Source organism: Crocodylus siamensis, chromosome 1 (assembly GCF_052110815.1).
Source record: "Crocodylus siamensis isolate JL-2025a chromosome 1, ASM5211081v1, whole genome shotgun sequence".
Lineage (NCBI taxonomy): Eukaryota > Metazoa > Chordata > Crocodylia > Crocodylidae > Crocodylus > Crocodylus siamensis.
In genome coordinates this window covers 382,461,441-382,486,270 of record NC_143395.1, presented here as the reverse complement: position 1 = coordinate 382,486,270, position 24,830 = coordinate 382,461,441, and the positions used below count along the sequence as shown (strand labels likewise).

At 41.2% G+C, this 24,830-nt stretch overlaps 1 protein-coding gene across 1 annotated transcript in view; it reads right to left on the bottom strand.

The window, feature by feature from the left end:
* The window catches only part of ATP8A2 (ATPase phospholipid transporting 8A2), a 546,329-nt gene that overhangs the window by 20,280 nt on the left and 501,219 nt on the right, over window positions 1–24,830 (bottom strand). The window contains exon 35 of the mRNA XM_090028654.1: window positions 15,767–15,871. Within this exon, the coding sequence (XP_089884780.1) occupies window positions 15,767–15,871 (105 nt within the window). The remainder of the gene's footprint in view (window positions 1–15,766; window positions 15,872–24,830) is intronic.

Below are 24,830 nucleotides of genomic sequence, written 5' to 3'. Positions count from 1 at the left end.
ACAATTCTCCAGAAATGTAGTTTCTTCTACTGATCAGAAACCTATGTATTTTTAAGGTCTATGGATTTTCTCTCTCTATCATAGAACCATCAAGTACAGCATCCATTGAACAAAGCTGTCATATTTTCAAACTGCATCTGCTCAGGAATCATTGTGGACCCAGACCAGTGGAATCCCACAAGCCAAAGAAACTGGCACCTGCTAGCCAGGGAAAGGAAGCTATTCCTTGCAGCACTCCAGGCTACCTCTCTGCAGCTTTCCATCTGCTACAAAATCCCATAATTTAAAAACTGATAAGCTGTCAAACTGAACTGCAGAATGTAGGTTTTTTTTCTCTTTACACACATGTTCTGAAGCTTTGTTTTTAAATGCTACTCTGAAGAGCTCTATTGTCTTTACCTTTGGAAAGAGTCCCCGAAGCTCAAAAAACAATCCTTATGTTATTAAGTATGTTGTGGAGGCACCCAAAAGCCTCCACAATATCAGTTTTGGCCTTAGAAATGCATAATGTTTGTAACATAAGATGAGCGATGGATACGGATACACTCAAACGTAACTGTTTACCTATGTTTAATAAATTGTTTAAAATAATGCATATAATCATCTGACTGCACTTTCTTGTAGATGCAAACACTAGAGCCCAGATAAGTTGGGAGCACAATGCAAAAGATTATCTTATGCTGCTTCCAATTTCCTGCAGTGAAGCATCAGAGCAAACAGAAGCAGTAAACTAGAGAGATTGTAATGGAGCATGGAAACACAACCTCTCTCTCTAGGTCCAGTTCTTAGTGGCTATGGAATGAAGAATAAGTATAAATATTATGGAGCATCACAGAAGTTGAGAACCCAAGATTCGTGAAGCATCACTACCCCCAAATAAGGAAGAAAGGACCCAGCTCCCAAAGAACTGGAAAGAGGAACAAGGAGAGAGGGAGCTTGGAGGAAGTTTATAGCCTAGTCAGCGGTTCCCAATCTGTGGTATGCAGACAACCCATCAGTGGTACGCATTAACACATTTATTATTATTACTTTATATGACAAAAATTTGCTGGTGATCATTTTAAATTGGTGGCGTGCAACCTATCAGAGTTAGTGAACCGCTGACCTAGGTGATAATTCATAATGTTCATACTTATCCTTCATTCTACAGCTACCAGGCTGTATGTCATACACCAGACTGCCATTGTGCCTCCATGCAGGAAAGAAAACATTAGCACATCTATTGGAGATTCATGAATTGTTCCATCACTAACCATCATAAAATGGATCAGAGAACTATACATAGAAGTAAAAGGATTTTACTTAAATAGGATTTAATAAAATTTTACAGAGTTGCAGGCAGAAATGTATGGGCAAGCTCTGACCTCTAGAGAGAGAGAGGGAAGAGGACCAAAGATAATTCTACAATCATTATTAGGTTTTCAGAGTGGAAAAAATCTGGAAAGTATCTCTGAAGATCCAGCTAACAGAATGGAAGAGAGAGATATAGGACGTGCCTTCAGAAAACTGTTCAGCTAACTCATAAGAAAAATCAAACAACGGCCATAGAAAAACGTTCAGAAAAGGATTCCATTCTAAGAAGAATGGAAGGAAAGACGGGAAGACAGTAGGGCAGTGTACAAGACAAGAGACAAGACATGAGTTGTCATTCAAAGGAACACTGCACTAACATTGCCAAGCTGCTCTGTATAACTTGAGCTAGCTTGCTTTGAACTAGTTTGGATACAACTGCATGGCACAGCACCATGCAGTGTAGGCATCCCCAAAGAATAATGTGCTCCACAAATGACAGGCAGGGGTCCACTAGTGATAGTGCATATTGGCACAAATTATCCTCTCTCATGGGATCTCTCACAGGTTGCAGACAACCTTCAGAAAACTAGGGCTAAGGAAAATAAGATTCACTTGAACTCTGCTGAGAGGCATCAGCTGGAGTTCTGAGTTTTATTTTGGGCTCTGCTTTCTAAGAAAGAGGTAGAAAAACTGGAGATCATCTAGAGAGTTACAAGGATAACACGGGGGTCGGAATGTGAGCTGTCGAAGGAATAATCGGAGAGAACTAGGCATGTTTAAATTTGGAGAAAGGGAAATTAAGAGGGGATGTGATAGTAATTTTTAAATATTTGAAAGGCTGCCATAAAGAAAAAGAGAGAGCAGCTGTTCTCCCTAGCCATGGATGGCAGGCCATGAAACAACAGATTTAAACTGCAGCAAAGCAGATTCAGATTAAATCTCATTAAAAAAAGAGAAAAAACACCTTCCTAACTGTAAGAACAACAGAATAATTGAAACTGTGCAATTGCTTTCATTGGGAGTTTTCAGGAAGAGGCTGGATAAGCATTTTTCTGGGCTGTGCATCCTGAATTTGTACAGCAGGTTGGACTAGATGACCCTGGAGATGCATCCTCTACCCTGTGATTGTGATTCTTCATGTTCTGCAGGTGGAGGACAACAGAAGATTCTGAAAGTGCTGTGTAAGGGCAAAAAAGTGTTGTGTCAGGTAGAGAGCTTGGTTGTTGTGCAATGCTGGGGGGAGGGGCTGTTTGGGTGGCCCCTAGATCAGCAGGAGAACTGAGTCTTCTAGGGCACAGGCTACATGGACTAGTTTAGAGGGTATTAAACTGTTAACAAAAATGGATGGTAAAAGTAATCGCAAAAGACCACACATTTAGAATAAAATGCTGCTATGGAAAACAAAATTAGCCAAAGCAGCAAAGAACATAAAGAAAATAAAATCTTATTTGCCTCAACATAAATGCTGGGTAATAGGACAAGCTAGAATTGCTCATTTATCACCATAGTTCATCCACTGTTTGAATCATAGAAACCTGGTACGATGATTGCGGTGATCGTAAAAGTTAAGGTCAACAGTTATAACCAATTTAGGAATGAATGAGTTGGGGAAAAGCCCCTAAAGTGTCTGTCTACAATGTTTGAGGAAGAGGGGGAAGGGTGCAGAAGCTGCTTTATAGGGATATAAATCTGAGCGATATATGCTGGAGGTCTCATGCTGCCAACACTAAAACACCCTGAACATCCTAAGCATTACAGGAGACCATTTATTAACATTAAAATGTTACATTAACCCAACAAAAATCTGCCAAGACTTATCTTGGCAGATGAGGAGGAATTCAAAATTAGTGGCAATTAAGTATAAATGATCATACACTTCAATGGGTTTTGGGTCAGGACTAGTCAACTACTGAATTACAGACTTTTGTGTGCAGATCTATTTACAACACAGTTTTCTGAATGGGAAACAAAATGCCATTTAAACCCAGGTAACGCTGCTGAAATGTGACATCACTCAATGCAAAATCTAAAAGCAAGAACATGCTAATTAAGGAACAACACTTAAGCGAACCCTAATGCCCACACTGATATGAGCAGATTTCACGCTTCCAAAAGGAATTTTCCTCTGCTTCCAGGAGACCAGGCAACACACTACGTACAACTCATCCTTCTCTCTCAAACTACAGTGCAAAATCTTAACTGTGACATCAGACTTCTTTCAAAGGTACAATACCAATACACTGCATAGTGAACTTGTGTATATATGCAGTAATGCTGAGTATTTGCCAAACTTTCTAAAATTATAGGTAAGCCTTATTTACTACTAGTTCTGCTTCTGTTTTCACTGTGACTCTCTACAGGTGTATGTGTTGTCCCATACGGGATCTCTGCAGGATGAGCCCAGACTGTATGTGAAGGTACATCAAGGAAACAGATGGATTACAGATGACACCACACCTAGAGTCCAACATTAAATCCTGGGCACCTCAGGAACAGGTTGTCAAAATGGAATTAGTTAAGAGAACAGATGAGGCTAGGGAGCCAAAAACACAAATTTATGAGGAACAAGTAAAGGAATGAAATAAATGTAAACAATGACTTTGGGGAGTGAGAGACATAACTGTCTACAGTCATGTTAAATGGGCAAATACACAGGACAGTGGAAATACACTGGGTGGTATGAAGGCTTAGAAGAGCAAGCCAAACACAATTTTGAATGGATGTCAGAAAAAATGTCCTAATCTGAAGATTAGGAAGGTCATTTAAAGGAATTGGTAGAAAGTTCATTATCTATGTCATTTAAAACAAGACTAAATATTAATAACAGAGAAGAAGTTGTATAGGAAACAGCACTTTAATGGCTACCTGAGATGGTCAAGGCAACCTTAAGACCTTTACTATCGCCAGCATGACTGCTTAAACCAACATTATGCAAATACGTTAAATCACGTGAGGAATGGCAGGAATCGACTTAAGGTGATATAATATTTCAAATGACGTTTTTCTACTCACGCACAAAATTGCTCAGACATCTCGAGTCTTAATTGTCCTAAGGCGTCAGCTAAGACATTCAGTAAAAAGATGTTTTTGTCCCTTTTTTTTCCTTGTAAAAAAAAGCAAACAGCCCCTCCACCTAAGCAACAAACATCTGGCTTTACACATTCAAATGAGGAACATCAAAACAAACAGAATAATTCAAAGCTGACCACAAGGTCCTGCTGGCTCATTTGCTCAAGTAATTAAAAAAAGATGAGCTTCACCACCAATTAACCTACTGAGCACTAATTAGCGTTAATGAGGATTTGAGGTACCTTGGTATAGCGTGACCCAGAATGTCCTCCAGAGTTCACTAATTGGCTGGTGGCAAAGGCAGGGCTCACAAAGAAGGGAAGGTTAAAGTGGATGCAGGTGTTTCACTTAAAATAGAGTCTCCCTGGGAAAATAAATGCCCCCATTTGCAGTTAAAAAAAAAAAAAAAGTCTTGAATTTTTTTAACCCATCTTAGAATTCATGTTCTGCTGTGATCTGTTTGCAGAACTGCAGAATATGAGCAAGATCTATTTTTTAAACCTATTCTGTCAGGACCACTTAAACTTGCAGTGCAAATACCAATAAAATATATATGAGATTATTTGTTTTTGTCCTTCCCTTCCACCATCCTGTAGGAAGAAATGTAATGTTAGCAAATAGAGCCCAGTGAGTCTACTCAGAGCTCTAAAAATCTAAATAAATGAATAAAAATATGCATACCTTAGCTGCCATCCCCCTACCCTAGGGATATATTAGTAAATATAAGGCAGAAGTATGACCTAGAGATCCTTAACCTTAAATGTACTCTTAAGTTATTGCACTGAAGTCTGAGACAAGAGGACAGAAAATCATTCAGCTCTTTCTCTTGCCACTCAAATTCTTATGAATCCTTTCACCCTTCTTTCTGCAGGTATGTCACAATTTCTTCTATTCAGTACAGTAACAACAATTAAATCATGGTACAGCTGTGATGGACACCAGAAAAGCCTTGAAGTGCAAACTGAAATTCAGCCCCTTACTCCAGTAGATATTTTCCCTTTTAAGGAGGACTGGGACATGGCCCTTTATTTAGTATGTTTCTTTCTTCTGTCACACATCCCATTAAACACGACTGTGCTTGAGGTGCCTTGCTTGGTTCTGATTCTCCTCACTACGAAACAGGTTTGAAGTCAATGGTGTTGCACCAGCACAAAGCAGGTGCAAGAGATGAAATATATAATAATTTTAAAAGTCTGATGAGGATAAGCAGATACTAAAATAAAGTAGTGACAAGTTTGCCCCTGGACTGGATTTTTTTCTGGGGCAGTAGAAGGTTCGGGGGGGAGAGGCAATGTCATTTAGAGTCAAATCCTGGAATGGGTTTCTTCTGATTTTTGCAGCTAAAACGTGAAGCTGGGATTGTATTGTTTCTGTGTTGATGTCAGTTGTCACTGAAAGTAACATTTCAGTAAAATATTAAGGGAAAGAAAAGGAGAACAAACTCTGGAACTGTAGAGGCTCAGCACATCAACTGCAACAGTCTGTACTGTTGAAAAAATAGATTGTTGTCTTTCATTTTGTCCCCTGATGCTCCTGTTCCCTTAAATTAGTCCATTTTCTAATAATAATGTCTCTTCCAGATTAATCAGTGGTTTATACATACTGCATTTCAGGCAGGTATGACTATGGCACAGGAGATTAGCAGAGTCCTACCTCATTACTGGAGTACCAATTATTTTTTCAGGGTTGCCTTCTCTGCAATATTCATCCCAACTTTCTCTGTCTCTCTCAGTTATTTAAGCATCATCTTTGTCGCCTATGTACCCAGCATCTAAACATTTACAGCATCTTGGTTGCTGTTTTGGTGGTCAAAGGATGAACTGTATACCCCGTTCAGCTCCTATCAACACACTTGAATAATAGTCAGGAATAGATTGCCCCATACCAAGACCCTATTGCTTGCCGAGTGCACTCTTTACCATTCCCACTATTACAGGCCCAAATTTAAGTTGCTTTTCTTTCAATTAAAACACTCTGTCCATTTAAAAAAAACCCTGTGTATTATTTGAGTTTGTAAGTAGAGAAAAGTTAAAAAGGAACTATGTGTTAGGAAGGGGATTGATTCAGCAGAATGGAAAGCACAGTCCCTTGATTAGTTAGGTTGAATGAGTCCTGTGAAATAATTTCAAGGTGAAATTCATTTTGACCCTGAGCATCCATCAAGAGCCTATGCACTGAAGTCCCCACTTCAACCCACTGACCAGCATTTTGTGAAAGCGCTTTCTACAGGTGTGAATGTCACTCTTCATGACTGGGGGAGTGGGTATCTGAGTCCCGATTACCCTTGTAACAGGGATAAGCACAAGTAGCCAGGGGCTTGAGCTGGCTTGTCTCTCTCCACTGTAGTTCAGGGAGAGGAGGTGCTATTTTTAGTCATCTGGCATAAGAGTGCTGGAATGTTTTACTCCCTGAGATCAATCAGGGTAGAAGGACTTTAAATTTTAAAAGCAAACAAATGGACATGACTGATAATGAAGCTAAAAAGTAATCAGCAAAGATCTCTTGAGCACTATTTGAGGAAGCTCTGTGTGCCTAAGGCTTTTAATACTTGGGAAAACAAAACAATACAACAAAATCAGTGGATGTTTTTGCCAAGTCAGTGTCCAGGCACATTTTCAGAAGACTCTTAAGTGGAACAGCTGAAATAAAAGAGAACACCCATGTATTTCCCTGTAATTATGCAATAAGCCATCAACAAAGAGTAAGGCCCAAGCTCTGTCTGAAGTGCTCTTCTGTTGCCAAGTGCAGCTGAGGAAGGCAGGGAAATGACAGGCAAGAATCCTGCCTGCAGTGCTTGCTAGAGCCATCCCATCTTTCCCTCCATTGCACTAAGAAGCCATGCTATAGGCAGCACCAGTGACCTCTTTCTCAAGCAACAATGACTCCCAACATGCTCCTTTTGAAAGATGGTGGATACATGTTGCCTTTAAAAGGCTTTCCACTGCTCTTGGGGCAGTGTTCTGCTCTTTCTACTCCTCCGGCACCACCACCTCTTTGGGGGAGCCACAGTCTTGCCCCAGATGGAGCAGTAGCTGCTTTGGGAACTAGCCTGTTCTCTTCTTTAATGGTAGTTACACTTTTCAAGACTCTGAGAGAACACAGTGATCATTTCTACATATCAATACCTATCAATAGCTTGTGAGTTTTACATCAACCCAGTCTGTATTTGTCCTCTCCCTCTTTATGTAGACCTTGCACGTAGACAAAGTGACTGATCAACAGGGCCAACAGCAGGATCATGCCTATCCAAACCAACCTATACAAATCCATAATCTACACTCATAAAACTATGATCAACCCTGTACTCCGCTGCCACTGCCATGCTTCCTCCAGTGAACAGAGTAAGGCTTTTGCCGTCATCCAGCATCTGGCAGGAAGTGTGTACGGACAGCCTTGTGCCTTCTGCTGGCTGCAGACCCTCTGGCAGCTGGTGCTTTGTGCTTTGGTGGCACAACTGCCAAGTGGAGCTGTGCCAAGCTGCCAGAAGTTCACGGATGTGTATGTATTCTGGTAGCTGCTCTCTGCCACCAGAAGTCCTTGAGAGGCAAAATGTGTCCTTTTGTTAGTAACATTTACTTTTGCATTGTCTTTTACTCCAAATAATGCCTCAATAGAAATAATGCTTTCTTCCTTCTGGCCCTTGGACCAGCCCAACCTCCAATTTTTTTGTGGTTATAATCAGGATTGTATTTCAAACTTCAGCTACCTTGGGTAATGCCAGGCACTTGCTATAATAAATGTATTTTACTTGCATAGGAAAATGAAGCAAACAGCCCAGCTACTAGGCATGACTGAAAATATTAAGTCTGAGAAAACTGTAGACAACAAACAGTAACAATTAAATATATGTTACATCTTAAGCATTTTTTATCCTAAAGGGCTTCAAATACTTTAATATACTCTCACACTTCATTATGTATCTGGATGTGTACACTACTATTAACTGCCCTCAAAACAGCTAATGTACTTGACCCAGAGCAAAGGCCGACCAAAGTGCTGCCTCCCACCCCTCTAGAATATGGACACTGGCAAAACTTCAACCTCTGAAAAACAGACAATGAAAAGCGTGACTTACTGCTTTACACTTCGGTATCAGAACTATTTATTTCTTGTCCTTAAGTGCTTCACTTTGCGCTTGCTGGAGTGGGTGTTTAGTGGTAACCTCCATAGATAATGTTGCGGTGCAATTCCAATTATAACATTCTTTTCTTACCCACTCATACTTTTCAGTAGTAGTCACCTTTGAGGCTGAAATTTTCCATGCTTGGTCTCAGCTCAAAGGTGATTTTTTTATTAGAAAGTTTGAACAAAGTCTATTCAGTCTCTTCTAACACTGGTGAAAGTAGACAATGTATTGGGGTGGGGAGTTCAACTCCCCAAATCCTCGTAGCAATCTTTTTTAAAAGCAGAGCAATAGTAAAAATGGCTAAATACTGAAACTTTTTTTGGACATTGTTCCTGGTAAAGACTAAGCCACTTGTTTCCTTTGACAAAACAAACAGCTTTTGATTAAAGTTCTATGAATATTTAGTAATAGTCTACTGGGTATGCAGTATTTTCATTTCTTTTCCCTTTGCTAAAGTTTACCTTTCACCTATTCCTCTTTGCTACTCATGTATACAGGATGCAAATTCTCTTCTCCTCTCCCCTGAGGTGGGGGTGGTAAAGTAGGAACCTAGGCCAGAGAGACTGCTGAAGCCATTAGGCTGTAGGAGTTGTCATGGAGCAGTTCTCCTACTGTGCAGTTAGGAGGGAAGATTCCTTCTCCTTTCCCCTCTGGAGACCCTACAGCCCAGCATAGTTATTATGCCACAATAACTCAGGATTAGGCACAGGGAAGCAAATTCGCCCCTTCAACTGTAGCTGCGATGTCCTCGTTCCCCTCACCTCCCTCCCCGCAAAAAAATTACCTGATGAGAATAATTAGGATGTGAGGCAATACTGTACTGCAGAGGGAGCAAGTAGAAAAGCTTGCTAGGTTGGCACAAACTGCCAGTTGAAGATTCAGTGTTTGCAAACGCCAGGGCCACTGTTCTGTAATGCTCTTCAACTCGGAACAAACTTGTACCCTGGTTGTAAATGCATTGTGCATGGGGACTAGAAACGCTGGAAATTAACAATATTTATTAAATGAGGAAATAACTGCTGTGACTCTTTACCAATATCTGGAAAAAAACAAGGCAGAGTAAAACAAAATAAGCATTTTCCATGGACTGTAGATAGACATTTGCCATATGGAATCAGAAAGAGTTTTACTCAAAAAAAAAAAAAAAAGCTCTGTTATAATTTTATGTGCATTTTGCTAGTAAAAACTGTCTAATATCTTTTTACTAGGAAAACTAGGAGGAACAAACCTATAAATATGCCAGTCACTTTGTTGTGTATGCTGATGGGGAAGTCTTGCCTTCCCTTCCCAGAAATGGTGCAAAGAACATCTGGAAAATTTGATAAAAACCCCCAAAACCTCAAAAAAGAAAACAAGCTACTCTCTTTTGTAGCCTGATTTTAGGTTTGGCTACATGAGCCGCGCCAGATTCTGATCATGCATGGAGTTATGCATGTTTAGAGGAAAGCCACTGAAGTCACAATGCAAACAGGATTGAGATTTAGTCTACCACATGCAATGCCATTTACCAGATTAGAACATGGAAGACATATATTTTTTAAAATAGCCTTCACCTCTTTCAGTGATACCTGCCTATGTGAAATGACTTGCTGACATGGTCTCCCTCACTTACATGGATGTAATTTGAAATGCACCAGATCAGAACAAAGTCCTCTGAAACATGAAGACAACTTGCTTCTCTTGAGTCCTGTAGAAAAGTTCTCCACTGTCCCCAGGATCAGGCCCTTATATTTGCTTAAAGATTTTTAAAAAACCCAACATGTTTTAGTTATTCTATTCCTCCCTCTGAGTTTGAAGGACTTAAAGCATTAGACTACAGCACTCAGGCAGGGCCCAAGCCAGATTTCCCTTATTCTCCTTTTTCTTCTCTCAAGGGGCCTATTGAAGGAGCAAGCCTTCATGAGTGCCTGTGTCAGCTGTCTGATCACTGATGGGGTCACACAGCTATTGAAATGACTAGATAGGCATCTGTATTCATGGACCAAGTAAAACTGAAGGGAAGATAAATAAGATAGCTTGCTTTAAGGGGGGAAGCTAGTCATGCAGCTCTTTGTACCAGAGCAACAGAGTAAGTTAGACTCAGTGAAAAGCACTTAAATGAAAGGGAATCTCAACCACAACATGGTTCCTTGTGGGGGAGAGACAGTGAGGAGACTGTGAGGATCTGCTCCTCAGACTACATTGAAAAAAAAAAAAGGCTGTTTTTTTTCCTATCCGATGATAAAAATAGCTGACATAGGCTTTAATGCAAATGTAAAGAGAGTTTAAATTATAGGATGCAAAAAAAGCATATAGAAAATCTTACACAAAAGACCATGACATTGTTCCTTTATTGCACAGGTCTATACCCCATTGAGTCAAAAACCTGATTTAGTCTATTCCCATACTATTTTACCAAAAGACTAATGTGGCTTTGTAAAACCGTCTTCAATGATTTGGGAGAAATGCCTTCATTAATCTAAATGATGTGGACATGTCTTAGTTATACCCCAAGCAGGCCCTTCAGTTCCTTGTAAAGTACGGAGAAAATTGTAAAAGCAGCACCACTATTCAGTATAAAATAACAATCTTCTAACTCTGTCCTCAGCTCTCCATTAAAAAAAAACTCTAAAGGGAGTTCTCAGTGGCAATTCTGAGACACAGAAACCCTCTTAAATAGAAAAATCCACCTTCACAAAGCAATGGGCTGTACTGCTTTATTCTCAGCCTATTAGTAGGGCATTGTGGTAATAAACTGACACGGATTTCCAAGGTAATGTTCTCTTTTGTCCTTAATCAGCCTTTACTCAGACTGAACTCCTGCTGACTTCAATAAGTGGTTAGACTGAATGAAAGCTGAACAAGAAACTTAAATTTTGGCCCTTTATGAGTCATGATTTGGTTATAAACATTTTTACTGCAAAAACTCTCCCCAGTTCTTTTCAGGGTTCCTTAATGCACACAGCTCTGTCCCAAATGCGTTTGTTTTCTTTGTGTAAATCTTGCAAGTTAACATGATCACTCAGTTCCTCTGGTCAGGTGCCTCCACATGTCCATGTTTGCTTTGGCATGTAAACCGTCCATCTCGCCTCCTCAAACTAATGTAAATTTAGTGCTAAATTCTGCCCTTTGTTACAAAAGTGTGCCAGGGGTCCTTTTCTTTTCCCACACCAAAGTTCACTGATATTGCAGCTGGGCTGGATTCCAGCCCAGAACTCTCCTGAGTGCCAGGTTTCAGAGTGGCTAATGAGCCAGTGGACTCACCAATGGTAGCTTGTGAGCATAGCAAAGCACCCAACCCATTGCACGCAAAGGGGTCAAGAATGGGAAGATGTTTTTCCTTGTTCCCATAAATTGTCACCAGTGTCAACAACTCTAATGATAATTGGTGCTTTTCCTTAAATCCCAACTCCTGGAGTCATGTGACTGCAAAATAATTTCAGTTTTCATTAAACACATGTGTATGTCTCTACTCATAATTGAGTAGAAAAGCTGAAATGCGAGTTCCAAAGGTTCAAATACAGCATACAAAGCAAAAACAAATTTGAAAATGCAGTCAAAAATCACTGCTTTTTTTCCCAAATGCAGTTATTTTGATGACACATGATACTCATTAGTTTTGGCTGCTTGGAGCTGGCACCACTGCTATTTCCCCCTTGCACAGACAGAGTACTAGACATACCTATCCCAAGCTGGCCCTACCCTCTGGGACTCACCTGCACCTCATTATACCGGTGAGTAAAGGCAAGACTTGGCCATTGATTTGTATAATAAAAATAAAAAAGCTTTATATCAGACAGGGTTGAAATTCAGCAGAGTTTAATTTAATTTAACTAGTCCTAGCGGAAATTGTTTATTTTTCATTCATCTAAAAATTATAACCATTTTGATCAAGTGCAGTCACTAACAAAAGGGTATTCTGATTTGGGCAGCATGGGTAATTCACATTGGCACTGCCCAGACTTGAGCCCTTAACCACAGAAAGTATGGCCTAGGGCTAGGCCCTAGGGTACCATGGTGCCTGGCTTTTAAGCAACATAACCAATCCAGATGACTACTGAAGACAATTTGTACCCTGCTTTTTAAATCCAGATGTGCTCATTACCTTCTGGGATCTTTGAATCACACTCCTTTAGGCAGGAGAGTTTGTAATATCCAAAATTTGCATCCCATTCTCATGTAAGTGTTCCTATGAACAGTCCTGGATTTTGAAGGCTGTCCCAGAGTCCTGGCTGACTGGTGAAAATTGAATCAGAAGTCCTGGAATCACAAGGGTGTGAGGCATAGTTGGGTGGAGAGGCAGAGCAGCATAGTGCACTAGCCAGGCGAGCGGGCAGGCACCACTGCTGCTGAGCAGAAGCAAAGCTAGCAGACTGGAGCTGTGCCCAGCCCAGCACCAGCAGTGCTGGAGGCAGGAGGAGCCAGGCCCAGCAGATATCGGTTGAGTGGCACCTGCTTCAGCAATGTCTGCCTGCCCACCAGCCTGGCACACCATGCTGCTCTGCCTCCCTGCCAGACTGTGCCTCTGCCTCTCTGCCTTTGCCTTCTGCAGCACAGTTGACTTGGGGTGGAGGGGAGGGACAGTGTCCCAGATTTCCTTAAAGATAATAAGGTCACCCTAGTAATAAAGCTAATTAGCTCTGTAAATCTCTCTCTCTTATCTTTAATGGGGTGTGAAGTATTTTGTGATACTTTTTTTTTGCAAAAGACACTATACAAAAATAGTGTATACCACAAGGGACAAGGAAAGAAGATCCTGCTGACAGCTAGTTTATCTCCCAGCACTGTCTGGACAAAGCAAACACCAAGTGGGCATGTTTTAAGGAACACTTCCAACAAGTGCTAACATTTTACTTAGAGGGAACCAGTAACCCTGTGAAGTTTTAATATAGGTTTACCCTTCTCATTAGAAACAAGTGGACTCTGGTTACTCACTTCCCTTCCTAGGTAGTTTCAAAGTAAATATGAATATCATAGCTATCAGTGGGGGCACCCAGCAGGAGGAAGCAAAGGGAAAAACATCCCAGCATGCCTGATTCTCAGCAGCCCTCACAAGATTAAAATTATATATATAATTCTCTCTCTGTCTCTGAACAGGCAGATCCTCAGCTCCAGAAAATTCCCAGTTTACCCACTTACCGTCCATCTCTGAGGGACAGGCACATGATTTCAAGCAGGTGTGAAAGAGCCAGGAGACAAACAAAAGAGATAAAAGACAGAACAATTCTGAGGAGTGCTCAGGAGGCCACATCATAAGCATGACACGCCAACCTCTCACAGGCTGAGGCACTCCACCATTATCTAGTTCACAGATGGACCACCCAGAAAATCTGGGAGCAATTAGGAGGGAGAAAAAACAAATGCATGGGGGGGAGGGAAGGAGAGATTCCTTACATCATCTCCAAGCAAGCGTTTCGAGAATGAAGTGAATCTATACGAAGGAGGAATGCAGATGAAAGAGTTTGCAGTGAAAATGTAATAAAATAAAGGCAAAGAAAACATGAAGCATACAAAAGAATTATAACATGGCCATTAAATTTACAGAAAACCAGGACAGCGTGTAAACATAAATGAGGAAGCTGATCAAGTTCTAAGAGGCACATACATGCACATGTAAAGGGCTTAGCACACTAAATGCCTCTTCATGACTGCTAATGGTATTTCAATCTGCCTTTCCAACCCAGGGATTCATTATGCAAGAAAAACACATTTCCTTTCCTCCCTCTCAGTGTCAATAATAGGCAGTTAATATTGTCAGTAGAGAATGTAAACATCATGAAGCAACATAAACACAACTGCACATACTGCACAAATATGAGAACCACCATAACAGCCGGGGGGCGGGGCAAGGAAGGGAACTTATGCTAACAGTCCCTAGATGAACGTCTGGAAGCCATGCATTCTCAGGTGACTGTTTCATTTAACTGGACCAACAGTCTGGTAAGCCTCTTGATCAGGAGTTCACAGCATTAATGTATGTCTTTACACATATTTTTGCCTGGAGGTAATTTTCGTTAGGTGCCTAATTTTAGACATTCAGGTTTCAGATATGGCCTGAGTTTATTCTGTAGCACAGATTTTGTCGGTCATATTTGTTGTAAATTACCATAGGTGTAATCTATGTACTTACAAATAAAAGTATACACTTGCAGCACATAGAAGAAATAGGGCAAATAACACCTCACTTAATTAAAAATGACCCCAAACGTTTGAGGTTCGATCCATTTATTTTGTACTATTTTTATCTGCAATCTAATCCCTGTGAAGCGAGATCTGTGCATATGTTTTAACAAACATGTTCAAATTCACACTAACAACCAAAACTTTTTCAGTTTTAGTCATCACAACAGATTCATTCCTTAGTAACTTGCAGCTTAGCAAGCACTATCTGTAGGGAAAATTAAGTTGAAAATTCACTATCCAGCTTGTCTCGGCACCAGCTACAATATGGCAATTAGTTTACCTTAGAGTAGACATCAAAGACTCAAAGGATGACCCTGCCCTATAAGACTGAAATCTTTTTAAAAGGCCCATTCCACTCAGTTTGCTAGTTTATAAGGTTTGCTAAAATCCTGTTTAATGATCATGTAGTTTCTTAGCAGGTCATGTGGTGCCATATTGTTTAAGGAACAGAAGAGTTAGTTATAAAACCTTTTTGAACTCGGGGAGCTTTCCGATTTGCTGAGGCAGAGCCACATTCTAAGAAGGTAAATGAAACTGTCTGATGCTAAAGCTGCCCTATGATTTTCTTCAGCTTCTTTCACACCAGACAAAGGTTCCCACACAACACATATGCTCCTTCACAACGAAGGATTCAATAACAGCAATACGTTCAAGTCCATATGGTGCAGAAGAAGCAGAATGAGAAGCTGAGAAACCTGCACTCGTACCCCTGTCAATTACAGGGGAAAGTGAGAGCATGAGGTGAGCCTAGCTGAGCCAGGTATGTGCACGCCATCTTTTCTCTTTTCCACCCTTCTTTTAAGAGCTGGCGTAACTCTCTTTGCATCCTCGGTCACTTAATTGTCTTCCCCATATGAACATGCAGCTTCAATTTAAAGCAGACCAGCTCAGTGGCCAAGTGGTGAGAAGCCACCAGACAGGAAATTTTGGTTGGACTCTCAAATTTGGCTTAACCCAGGAGAGATGCAGAGGAAAAGATTAATTTAAAAATGAAAAAAAGAAAGAGGATGACGGACAAAACTTAGGGGAAACAGAATTAGGTTTGAATGAAAAAAGAAATGGAGGGAAATAGGGTGGAAGGCATCTGTTCTTTAAATTAGGATGGAATTGTCCCACCTCTTTCCGTTACTGTCACGAAGCATAGCTTTCCCCAGCTCTCTGGACTTTGTTTCCAACTCCTGAACCTGTTCCAGCAGCGTTTTATTGTAGGTATGCTTTGCCCTGTATCACAAGGAAAAGATTAAAAACAGTGCATGAAGATTTGTACAGTTGTAAAAAAACAATTATCCACCTCTGATAAAAGAGCCACACACAGAGCCTTTGTTTTGGAAACATTTGGGAAAGAGGGTATTGTGAAAGTGCATGAGCATGACAATTAGTGCAAGTTCATAGTATCTGAGTAATGCTACATGAAAAGTGCAGAAACGAAAGCCTACAAATTTAATATAATTTGCCTGCTCTAATAGAACACACTGTCTGTGTTAAAAACTAACCAACTGGCAGAACTGCTGGACTATGGAGACCTGACACCACTGCCATGGGACTGATCAAGACCCGGTCATTCAAACAAAAGAGCAGGGATTCATTGAATATTCATAGAAGTAAAACATGATTCCATTCTGTCCTTTGAGCCATACATTGCAGTGCTCTGAAAGCCTGATGAGAGTCTCTGATAATCGTTGCTATTTAAACCTTCTCATTTTTCAGTTATAAATATTTTCAGTTTTGCAGGACTTGTAAAGGTGTTTCACTCCCCATCGTTCTTCCAAAAAGACAGTAACAAGCCTGCCTGTATTCTTTTTCCTTAGTTTTGGCAGGCAGAAAGCAATTTATGTACCACAGAGATAACTTAGAATTTATACCAGCAAGGCTTATGTCTCTTGAGCCAAGAGACTTGGGCCTTTCAGGTCTCATTTCCCACACCATTCCCTGATTTCAGAGGTATTGCTCCTGATTTGCACTGGTGTAAGGGAGAGGAGAATCCAGCACTGTATCCCCTGATTCTCAAAGCAATAAAGAAAATCTAGGGATATATTTCTCAAACAAGCAGTTTTCTAATAGCTTTTTCCTTTGTGCTGCTTAACCGAGGAAAAGGATCCCAGGAGATAATATTGATTTGCATGCGACTGCACAATAAGCTTGGAAGCAAAATGGAGCCAAGTCAACTGAGCCACCAGCATAGACTTAATAGAGAGATAAAGTATTTGCTTCTCTGTTTTAAAATGATATGCTCCAATTCCAGAGATGACAAAGACTTCCTATACAGACAGACATTGTTGAAATTTTCATTCAATAATCTAAAACACAATAGTAATCTGTCTCCATTATGGAGAGGCACCTACTAGAGAACAACTGGTCAGAAATGAAGTGTAGAAGAAGCTGGCAATAAAAGGACATTAGCGTAGTATCCAATGCATACATGTCTTTATACATACTCAAACAGCATTGTTCTCCCCATACCAAATACCCCGCCTCTGTATACTTTAAGATAGACACATACTTGGACAAAAAAAGCAGGGAATGAGGCCTAAGACTCAGGTGGGAACACAGATGCATCTTGACAGGGAATGAAAACAGAGTAGCAAAAACATTCTAAAAAATGTACTGGTTTCAAGTATGTTACATTACCTAAAACTGCACAAAAATGTAGAGTCAAGTTACAACTACTTAGAGTAATGATTAGACTCTGTCTCCTCTTTGAGAACTGAAACTACAGACATTTTTTTTTTTAGGAGATAAAGCCTGCCTTAAGCTTTGGGCTATTAACTCTTATAATCTTTCCAATTGACTTTGCTTTCACATTCTTCTTAATTTGAACAAATGCATTAACATTGGGGTTGGTAACCTACAGCTTGTGCACTGGATCCGACCCACAGAACCCCTGGATCTGGCCTGTAGATGTGGGGCTTCAACAACATTTGGTGGCAGGGGGTTTGGCTGTGAATGCTCTCTCTATGCTGGCCTGCCTGCTTCTGACTAGGGGGTGGTCACTCCAGCCCGCAGGAAAACAGATTAAAATGCTGAATTTGAACTCATCTCTTACTTTTAAAAGAGGCCATATCTAATACTGTAGACGTGAGCATTTTTAAATTTCAGGAAATTTTTAAATTTGAAGTTTGGAAGTTAAATTTAAGTTTGGAACTTTTAAAATCCTCCAGAAACTGCTTTTATATAGAAGGAAACATGGAAAAATACAAGTTATCCTATCTCTCCTAAGACTCCTTGTTCATCTCCAAGCTGCCAAGCAGCATAAGAGATTAAAGAAATGTTTTTCTTTTCCCTTCCACAGTGAACACTGAATCCAAAATATAAACAGAAGAGAATCTTACAACAGATAGTCCAATTAGTGAGATGCTGTTAAGCAGGTAATGCACTGAGCTATTTCCTCATGTGGAAAATATTGTTGCCATAAAGTCTGGGAATAGTAAAGTTATTTTTAAGCAGTCTGAAAAGATAGAATGTGTGTGCATTGCACCACAGCTGAATATCCAGAAACTAATGATAAACAGCATGTAATTTTCGTACCACCCAGTAACTTCTTGAGTTGACACAATGGCTTCACTGAAAGAGAGGCTGTAACTCTGGTAATTAGGGGATGTTTACACTGTGTCCCTGCTGCTGGCAGGGGGTCCCACTCTTGAGCAGGCCCTCCTCTCTTGCTCATATTGCATATACCAAAGCCAGAAATATGGTGGGGAAGTTGCTCTGGGGGCACCTCATGGAACTACCCTCAAGCATGCTAGAGCCAGAGGCCCTGAAAGAAGCCCCTTTCTGGACTTGGTGCACATGAGCTGGGACAGGCTGGTGGTGAGTATTGAGGATAGGTGCCAGAGGCAGTGCCAGGGATGCACATCCAGACATACACTGAGTATCTGTACTAATAGTAACTTGTCCATATGTTTCCCAATGAAGAATGATACATTATGGCACTTTTACTTGCCTAGTGCATGAGCCTACTCCTACTGAATGCAATGGCAAACAGCCAGTGGACTGCAGGGAGAAGGATTAGATACTTTTCATAACACCTTGTTTCAGAACAGCACATACTAACCTTTGAAACACAAGAAGAAAGGTAAAAGTCTCCAGTTGTGCCTTGTATTTTGCAATACATCTGAGATATGAACCTTCCACTAAAATTCTCACAAGCAAACTAAGGAAGTACGGGTTGGATGGATGGACTGTAAGAAGGATAGAAAACTGACTGGATCATTGGGTCAGAGGGTAGCAGTCAATGGTTCCATGTCTTGTTGGCAGCTGATATCAAATGGAGTATCCCAGGCGTGGGTCCTGGGACCAGTTTAGTTCAATATCTTCATCAATGACCTGGAAGATGGGAAGGAGTGCACCCACAACAAGTTCACAGATGACACCAAGCTGGGGGGATACACTGAAGGGTAGGGCTAGGATTCAGAAAGACCTCAACAAATTGGAGGATTGAGCTGAAAGAAATCTCATGAGGTTCAATAAGGACAAGTGCAAAGTCCTGCACTTAGGACAGAACAATGCCATGCATGGTACAGTCTTGGGGCTGATTGGCTGGACAACAACTCTGCAGAAAAGGACCCGGGGGTTACAGTGGACAATATGCTGAATATGAGCCAAAGGTGTGCCTTTGTTGCCAAGGAGGCTAATGGCATACTGGGCTGCAGTAGCAGGAACACTGCAAGCAGATTGAAGGGAATAATGATCCCCTCTATTCAGCACTAGGAAGGCCACATCTGGAGAGATGTGTCCAGTTTTGGGTCCTCCACTACAGAAAGGACGTTGAAAAATTGGACAAAGTCCAGTGGAGGGAAGAAAAAAGGTTAGGGGGCCGGGACACATGGCTTATAGGGAGAGGTGGCATGAACTGGGCTTATTTAGTCTGGAGAAGAGAAGACCGAAAGGGGGATTTAATAGCAGCCTTCAACTACCTGAAGGTAGTTCCAAAGAGGATGGAGCTGGACTGTTCTCAGTGGCGGCAAATGACAGAACAAGGAGCAATGGTCTCAATTTGCAGCAAGGGCAGCTTAGATTAGGTATTAGGAAAAGCTCTCTCACAAGGAGGGTAGTAAAACACTGGAGCAGGTTACCTAGAGAGGTGGTAGAATCTCCTTCCTTGGAGGCCCCGCACATCCAGCTAAACAACGCCCTGGGTGGGGTGATCTAGTTGGGGCTGGTCCTGCTTTGAGCAGGAGGTTGGACTAGATGACCTCCTTGAGGTCCCTGCCAACCCTAATTTTCTATGATTCTAAATATAAAATTGTCCATGTAATCTTATTGGTTAGCTCAGGGCTGGGCAAAATACAGCCAGTGGGCCACATCTGGCCCACCAACTGACTGGATCTGGCTCTTGGGCAGGCGCCCACCAATTGATTGCATCTGACCCACAGCTGCTCCCGTGGCACTCTCCATGGGGCCAAGCCCCACCCACTTCTGCCCAGGGCATCCTGTGCTGTATTCCCACCCACTCCTGACCCTAGCCAGTGCACACAGCTTCCTGGCTGATCTGTTCCTAGTGCAGCTGCAGCCGCCCAGGTACTGTTTGGCTCCCCTTCCTCTAGCAGCTCCTTCTCTTCCTGCCCCTGCTACATTGCTCTGGGCAGCAGATAGCGTGAGAAAGTGACAGTGGCTATGGGGATGCATGCTGGGCACCACATATCCAGCCAGGCAGAGGGGCAGGGGGAAAGATGCAGCCAGGTAGCTTCTGCCCTAGTATGAGGGGCTCCAGCTCCCAGCCATCTTCCACCCACTCTGCCTGCCTGGCATGATGAGCAGGCCCCTGTGAGCAGCCAAATGTGCGGAAGGTGGCTGAGAGCTGAAGCCCCATGTATTAGGGCAGGAGCTGTCCATCTGCAGCTTCCCACCACACCTGGTGCCTGGCATGTGTCCCCCTGGCTGCTGCCCTTCCTCACCCTACCAGTGCTGCAGGAGCAGGAAGAGGAGCCACTGGAGGTGGGTGGAGCTGAGCAGAGCCTGGGTGGCTGCAGCCACACCAGAAGCAGCTCCATGGGAAGCTGTGCGTGCTGGCTGGAGTTGCTGAAAGGCGCAGGTAGGAGCACAAAGCAGAACAAAAATTATTTTTTGAAATAAAATTAAAATATGTTATAGTAGATGTTTGATTTTTAGAATATGATTGATTGTTTTATTTATAATTTGTTAGAATGATATCTTCTGAAAGACTGTGTGCGTGTGGCCCTTGAAAGCTCACCAAAACTCAGTAAGTGGCCTGCCAGCGGAAATAACAGCCCACACCTGAGTTAGCTGGAAGTGGCTCTGCTATAGAATGACATGTCCTTTCTCTTGTACCCTGGCATGATAAAAGCACTGAACAGAAAAGCAGCTAGGCTTCAGCAGCTTATTTCAGACCCACAACTATGTGTAGCTGGTGTTGTGGAGTCTACAAGGTCTCTTGTATACCAGTGGCACCTGGAAGGAGCACATTGTGTGCTCCAGAGATTTCATCTGTGTCCAGTGGCTTCATAGCACAGGGAGGAGCTTTTTTATGCTTTCTGCACATCACCAACCTCTGAAGAATAGGTAGGCACAATGTGGTCTTTAAGGTCCTTTCTGCAATGCAAGGTTTTGTTAGATATTAAGGAAAAGTTCCAAAGTCACTGAGTGACAGGCATTGTGAGAGCAGTATCAACCCTTTGGTTCCTTGGCTCTAATTCACTAAAACAAATTACTCTGATGACTGCTACGTACACTCATTGGCCAGATCCTGCAATGCTTGCTACTGTTAAGTAGCAGTTACTTCAGTAATGGATTTGTAAAGGTGGCTGAATCAGGACCTTTATAAGTAACAAATAAAAATCCTGCATATTTTCCCTGAAATCAGGGAATTGGAACCAGAGTTAACAATGTGGTTTTGCAGCCAAATGCTTAATAATAAGCTTCCCCCTCTTTCTGAAAAGAAAGAAAAAATTTCCACATTTCCTTGATTCAGTAAAAATGTTGCAGGCATAGAGCTCCAGGGAACATGGGAGATAAGAGGCATGTTGACAACCGGAGCCTATGTAACAAAGGAAATATAAAACTAGTTCAAACCTGCCAACATTACAAATTTCTATAATGGACACTACGTCCCTGTTTAGATATAAAATGATTTGCACAGGACTGGAAATACACTTTTTCTGGTCCCCTTCAGTGCTCTACCAGATGCAACCTCTACTCTTTGTTTACTCTGTTCTGGCAGTGTTCTGTACTGAAATTAGGCACATGTCTTTTGGGTCACGTGAATGCCCTTTTTGTGGACATATGGTTCATGTCCAAAAAGAATTGAAAGGGATAAATTCCATGACCAGGAAAAGCCAGAGCTTCTGGAATTTTATGGCTGACAACAGATTCTGCTGAATTACAAACAGTGACATGTAGCCACTGCAGCAGAAACGTGCTGTCTAGTCTCTCTGCTTTCCAGGGGCCTCAGGTTGTAGCTCAAGTTTTGTATGGCAAGTTTTTCTGGAAAGGAAACAGACTTGTACTCCCTCCATATGGCAGTGCTGATAGCTGTGTCATTTCATTTATCCTGGTTAAAATATTAATGGTGTTAATTTTACAGTGACAGGTAAAAAAAAGTTACGTCTGAGAGAACACATTTTCTGCTTTGCATTGATCTGAGCCTCCTGTTTATAATCTATTGGCAAAATATCCAGAGAATCAATTGAAATGTGTGTCGATTGAGATTCTCAACATATACTCTTGGACTGAAACAGTAAAAAGATTCTGTGCTGAAAGTTCTGTAAAGAAGGAAACTTCTTCAAGCTGAGTCAGTAATAAAGTTTTTAATGACTCATAGGAAGAAGTTACACATGACACTTAGCCCATGCTAAATCTGTGGAACGTTACACAGTGTTAAAGTCAGAACGTGCTCTGAGCTGCTGGAGGACTGCAGATTGCTCATTTATCACTATACAGAAGAGTGAAGTTACCTTAACACAAGCTAGGAAGTATGGTCCAGATTTAACCCTTGTCTGAAATGGTGTAATTTTCAGATGCTCAGAGGGCACTTTATATAAGTTAACAAGGTTTAATGTCTGGGCACTCGCATTTTAAGCATCCTTAGTATGGTCACGGTGTATTCTATAGATAACTTCACTCATACTTTTTGATGATTTGCTCTAGTTATATCAGGTCTCTCCTACTGGTGTCTAGCTATTCTTGCTGAGAACTAAAAAAAGAAGGCAATTTGAGGACACAAGTATGGCCTGCACTGAACATCCAGACAAGTTTTTTAAAAATCAGGTGTCCAATGACAGACACCTAAATACATATTTACACCCTGCTCCTGCAAACAGCTCCACATGTACTTAATTTTAATCATGAGAACAATTCAGTTTACTTTAAAATGGATAAAATGAAGTGATACTTAATTACATAGAGGACAATGATCTTAGGTTTACAAAATAAGTGAACAGATTTGCAAAGGTGACAATCATGTCTTTTAAGCTTGAACCCATGTTCAGCCTCAAATTTCTAGACCTGTTTTATCATTTTCAACAACGGGGTGGTCACAGAACTACATCTGACTACTCAGTCTCCAGTGGAAATGGTAAGTGATACTGGCTGTGTGAGGTAACACAGCTCATGAAAATTAATCAAAGGAAGGGAAGGGAATTTCTTTTTAAAAAATCATCATTGATTTTTGGTAGGCAAATACAACATTTTAAATTCTAATATACTACTGGCTCATGGAAAAACAAACTTACAGCACCTCTATATGTAGACTGATTTATCCTTTTAGGCTGACATCTGAGACAGACAGGTGCTCTGGGGAGATTTTCTTGCTTCCTACTGTATTTAGTTTATCCTTCCATACTTTCTGCTTTTCTCCCTTAAGGAGAGTTTTTGCTGGCTGGCAAAGAGCTTGACCCAGGGGTTAGAGATTACAGATTATGAGGCTTTCACCTTATGGCTTCATGACAAATCACGTATTAACCTTTCTATCCTCCCACTTCACTCCAGCAAGGATCTGCAACATCAGCCCCATGGCTGGAATGCCCCTGGGCCTTTCCTGTAAAAGGTCACGAAACATGGCAGTACCTTTAGTCTGCAAGATCAGAGCGATAGTTTCTTTACTGCTCTTCTTCATGCAGAGTGGGACTGCTAAAACAGGGCTCAAAATTCCAATCTCTGTTCAGTCCATGAGAATAATTTAATTTAGGCTAGATGTCAAGAAAAATATTCCAGACAGTAAGATCTATTGGAAGGCTGTAATAGCCTTCCAAGGGATAGGATGAAATTCATATCGTCCGAGACATTTCAAAGTAGACTGGAAAAAAAGCCCAACAATACTTGTAAAAATAAATAATTTTGCTTTGCAAAGAATATAGGTGAAACCAGCCTCTTTTTTAATCACAATGTTCTTTGATTCCATTACTTTTCTCAGTATTTTCAACTCCAGGTATTAAAAGAGGGTTACCCAGATCTGCACTTCATCACTGATCTTTCTTGGATTAGGAATGGAGTTATGAGGACCTTCATCTAAATGTTAAGGTACAAGACTACTTTGTACAAAGTATATGCAGGAAGCTTCACTGTGGAGGGACAGCCCTGAGGGAAACTGTCAAGCAATCTAGTGTTGAGCAAGAGAACTTAAAATGAAATGGCTGGACAGAATAAAATATAGTTATCCAGGAGAAGACTGTTCCTTTGTCTACAAACTAAAGTACTATTACTTTCTAACTCATGCATATATAGTCACACTCCAAAAAGTCTGGGCTTCTTTGGTTGTAAGAATAAAACATAAATCTTTGTAACAAGAATAGCATTGCCCCTAGTGAAGTATATGTCCTTCAGATTTCTGGAAACATTTTGGCCAGGTACAGACATTATACTTTTAAATGCTATAAGTGATCAGAAAGCAGTCTGCACCTGAATGGAATAGCATGGTGTACAAAACCGGTCTATACTCGTAACAGAGCAGAAGATTGGTGCAGGCTGGATTAAAAATGGTGGAACCAGGTCTTGCTGGTGGACCTGGCAAAGGGCAAAACTGTGTTCTGTTCACTACCAATCTAAACTATGTGGCTTACAGAAAACTGCATAACTGAGATTGATTTTGCCTCAGGCTTTTTGAATGTCTGTACCTAGCCTCCATGAATGTCACTGTTATGAATCCTTTCATCTTGACTGTGATATTATAGCTGATGAACAACTCACACAACTTTAAGACAGGCACTATAAATACTTCTAAAGGAAG